This window comes from Tupaia chinensis, unplaced genomic scaffold (genome assembly GCF_000334495.1).
Source record: "Tupaia chinensis unplaced genomic scaffold, TupChi_1.0 Scaffold140464_1, whole genome shotgun sequence".
Taxonomy (NCBI): domain Eukaryota; kingdom Metazoa; phylum Chordata; class Mammalia; order Scandentia; family Tupaiidae; genus Tupaia; species Tupaia belangeri.
In genome coordinates, this window is record NW_006200341.1 from 352969 (window position 1) to 356257 (window position 3289).

Below are 3289 nucleotides of genomic sequence, written 5' to 3' on the forward strand. Positions count from 1 at the left end.
AAACTGGACTGGAGGCTCTGGCAAGCTGCACATGCCTGCTACTCCATCGAAGATTGAAGAACTGAATGGATGGAATGGCTACACAACCAGAACTGTGTCATCATCAGCTGTATGTTTTAAGAACATGCCTGTTTGTTGCAGTATTATTCACAATTGCTAAGACATAGAACCAGCCCAGATGTCCACCAACAGATGAATGGATTGAAAAAGTGTGGCACATATACACTATGAAAGACTACTCAGCCATAAAAAACAAGACCCTGGCATTTGATAAAAAGTGAATAAATATGGAAGATTTACTGCTGACTAAAGCAAGTCAGGCTATGAAACAGAGATAGCATATGTCTCCACTTAATATATACTGAATGTCTTCCCTCAATGGCAGAAACTGAAAGATTAGAAGATATAGAAGCATGGAACATGGTTGTGGATACTGGAGACAGTGTAGGAAGAGGATGGGAGGTGAGAGAACATGGATGAGAGGAAGGGAGTCAAGGAGAAAATAGAGAAGCAAGACATTTAAGGGACACAGAAATAGAGGATTCTCTATTGATGATAACATGTATGATATCTTTTACTGGATTGGGGTGCAGTGTGTTCACGCTAAGAAAATTTATTTTACAAGCTGTGGCAATGTACAGTGATTGAATGTATAAAATAAATTAAAAAAAAAAAAAAAAAAACATGCCTAGGCCACCCGTAGCTTACTGGCTGCTCTACAGTTTTAGAAGCTACCTGGCCAACTGCAGTCCAGATCCCCATGTTGGCCTGAAAACACACCAGATGTGTACATGGACAAACTAGATCTTTGGGAGATAGAGGCTGGAGAAAGGGGGTCATGACATGATCCAACCCTGCATGGATGTTTTTTTCTCTCTTGCACACATGTGTGCTCTCCTACATTTAAAAAAAAAAAAAAAAAAAAAAACCTTATATTTGTTTGATATAAGATTTTTTTTTAAGTGGTATAAATGGGAGCCAGCAGGTGGTACAGTGGTTAAGGTGCTAGACTTCCACATGGCCATTCACAGTTTGAATCCTGAACCTGGTGGCTTGAAACTCCCACCAGGCGCATGTGCATGCATGCCCAGAATCCCAGGAGAAGAATAGAGGAGAAGGGATTGCAGTGTGGGTGTCCACCCAGGGGGTGATATTTCACTTTCTCTCTTACTGTTTCTCTCTAGCAAGTGCATGTGCCCTTTGAAAAAAACCTTTAAATTTTTTTTTTCTTAATACAATTTTTTAAAAGTCATAAACGTTTTTCATTTGGTTCTGTTTGAATATTTCATTTGCTGTCATTTCAGATCGAAGAAGAAATAAAGGGGTGTTTGCAGTTCTTGCAATCTGTTTACTCGACATTTGGCTTTTCCTTCCAACTAAACCTGTCGACAAGGCCTGAAGACTTCCTAGGAGAGGTGGAGGTGTGGAATGAAGCTGAAAAGGTATGAAGAAGCAAAGCTCTTACTTCCATTTGTGTTGACGTGGAACGCATCGGACACGGCACTTCCCTTGCAGGAGAATGCCATACTTTGTAATGAAAGTATTTATCATTTTAAGAATTATTTTAAGAATTTGTGTAAGGATTATTTCTTTTATTTTATTTCTTCTTGTTATTTTTTAACTTGACCAGAGAGAGAAACGAAAAGTGAGAAAGTTATTTTAATAATTTGTTTAAGGATTATTTATTTTATTTTATTTTATTTCTTCTTGTTATTTTTTAACTTGACCAGAGAGAGAAACGAAAAGTGAGAAAGCAAGCCACCAGGTCCTAGACTTGAACTTCAGTCAGACATATGGGAGTCCAGCGCCTCCACCACCACACCACCTGCTAGCCCCTATGATAGAAATTTTTAAATTGCAAGTCATAGGGTAAATATACAGATCATCGAATATAGCTATACAGGTTTCTTCTTAACAGTGGTGATACTAAAACCTTACGTTTGCTTCAAACTTTAAAGTTCATATTAAGTTTTTATTAATATCCTTTTTTTCAGTGCTGGCTACCAATAACCAGCGTATCTTTTTAAATTTTTTTAAGAAGTATTTATTTATTTAATTCGCTATAGGGCACGTGTGCTTAACAGAGAAAGAGAGAATGGGAACGTAAGAAAGCAAGCTGCCAGGTCCGGGACACGAACCACGGTCAGACATGTGGGAGTCCAGTGCCCTAACCACCACACCATCTGCTGGCTCCTTTTTAATTTTTATTTATATTTTTAAATTTTGCTATGGGGTGTGTGTGCTTGTGGAAAGAGACAGAGAGAGAGAGAGAACTTCCCCCCAACAAGAAGGCTGGCCACACTGCAATCCCTTCTCCATTTCTTCTCTTGGGATTTAGGCATGCAGGCACATGTGTGCAAGTTACTGGGTCCAGGACTTGAACCTTGCAGTTGGCCATGTGAGATCCGGTGCCTTAACCACCATGCTACCTGCTGGCCGAAATAATGTTTCTTTTTAGTTTATTTATAATAAAGAGTACGTCCATATAAAAGAGAGAGAAATAAAGAGAGGGAGAGAGTGAAGCACCGTTGGCAGGGTCTTCTCACTTTACAATCCGCTTACTCCATCCTTCTAAGCTCCTTAGTGTCTTGGGCACATGTGCATGCAGCGTATTTCAGGTTGACTGGGCCAGGAATCCGAATCTGTTTTCAGCCTTGTGGCTTCCAGTGTATAGTTCAGTACATTACCGACTGTACCACCCAGCGTGGGCCATAATCATCCCTCCACAAACACTTAAAATGTATATGTTTCTAGGGATGGCCCCATGGCCTTGTAGTTATGGGAGCTGGATCCCACATGGCCTACTGCAGTTTGGCCTCCTGCCCCTTTAGGGCACATGTGTATTTGTGCCCCAAATCCCCACAGGATGGAAAAATGGAGACAGGATGGCAGCCTGACCGTGCTCTGTTGTGGGGTGCATTCTCCCCTCTCTTTCTGTCTTTGTGTTTCTCTTTGTGAGTGCATGTTCCCTCTGGCAATTAAAAAAATGTGTATGGGAGCCAGCAGGCAAATGATAGTTAAGGTACGGGACTCCCACATGGCTGATTATGGTTCAAGTCCTGGATCTGGTGGCTTACTTTCTTTTTTTTAATCTTTTTTTTTTCTTTTTTTTTTTTTGGAGGGGTTTTTGCTATAGGGCACGTGCGCTTGCCAGACAGACAGAGACAGGGAGACAGAAAGCAAGAAATCACACCCCACCAGGGGGGATGGCCACGCCATAATCCCTTCTCCTCCATTCTCCTCTCGGGATCTTGGGCACGCACGCACATGCGCCCGGCGTGAGTTTAAG

General features: G+C 41.4%; 1 protein-coding gene across 2 annotated transcripts in view; it reads left to right on the forward strand.

Annotated features, from left to right (window-relative positions):
• TARS3 (threonyl-tRNA synthetase 3) overlaps nt 1-3289 on the forward strand; it is a 69991-nt gene that overhangs the window by 48789 nt on the left and 17913 nt on the right. For both annotated transcript variants that reach the window (XR_003546891.1, XM_027766058.1), the window contains exon 11: nt 1305-1442. Coding sequence is in view for 1 of the 2 variants with exons in the window: in XM_027766058.1 (XP_027621859.1) it covers nt 1305-1442 (138 nt within the window). In the remaining variant the exon portion in view is untranslated. The remainder of the gene's footprint in view (nt 1-1304; nt 1443-3289) is intronic.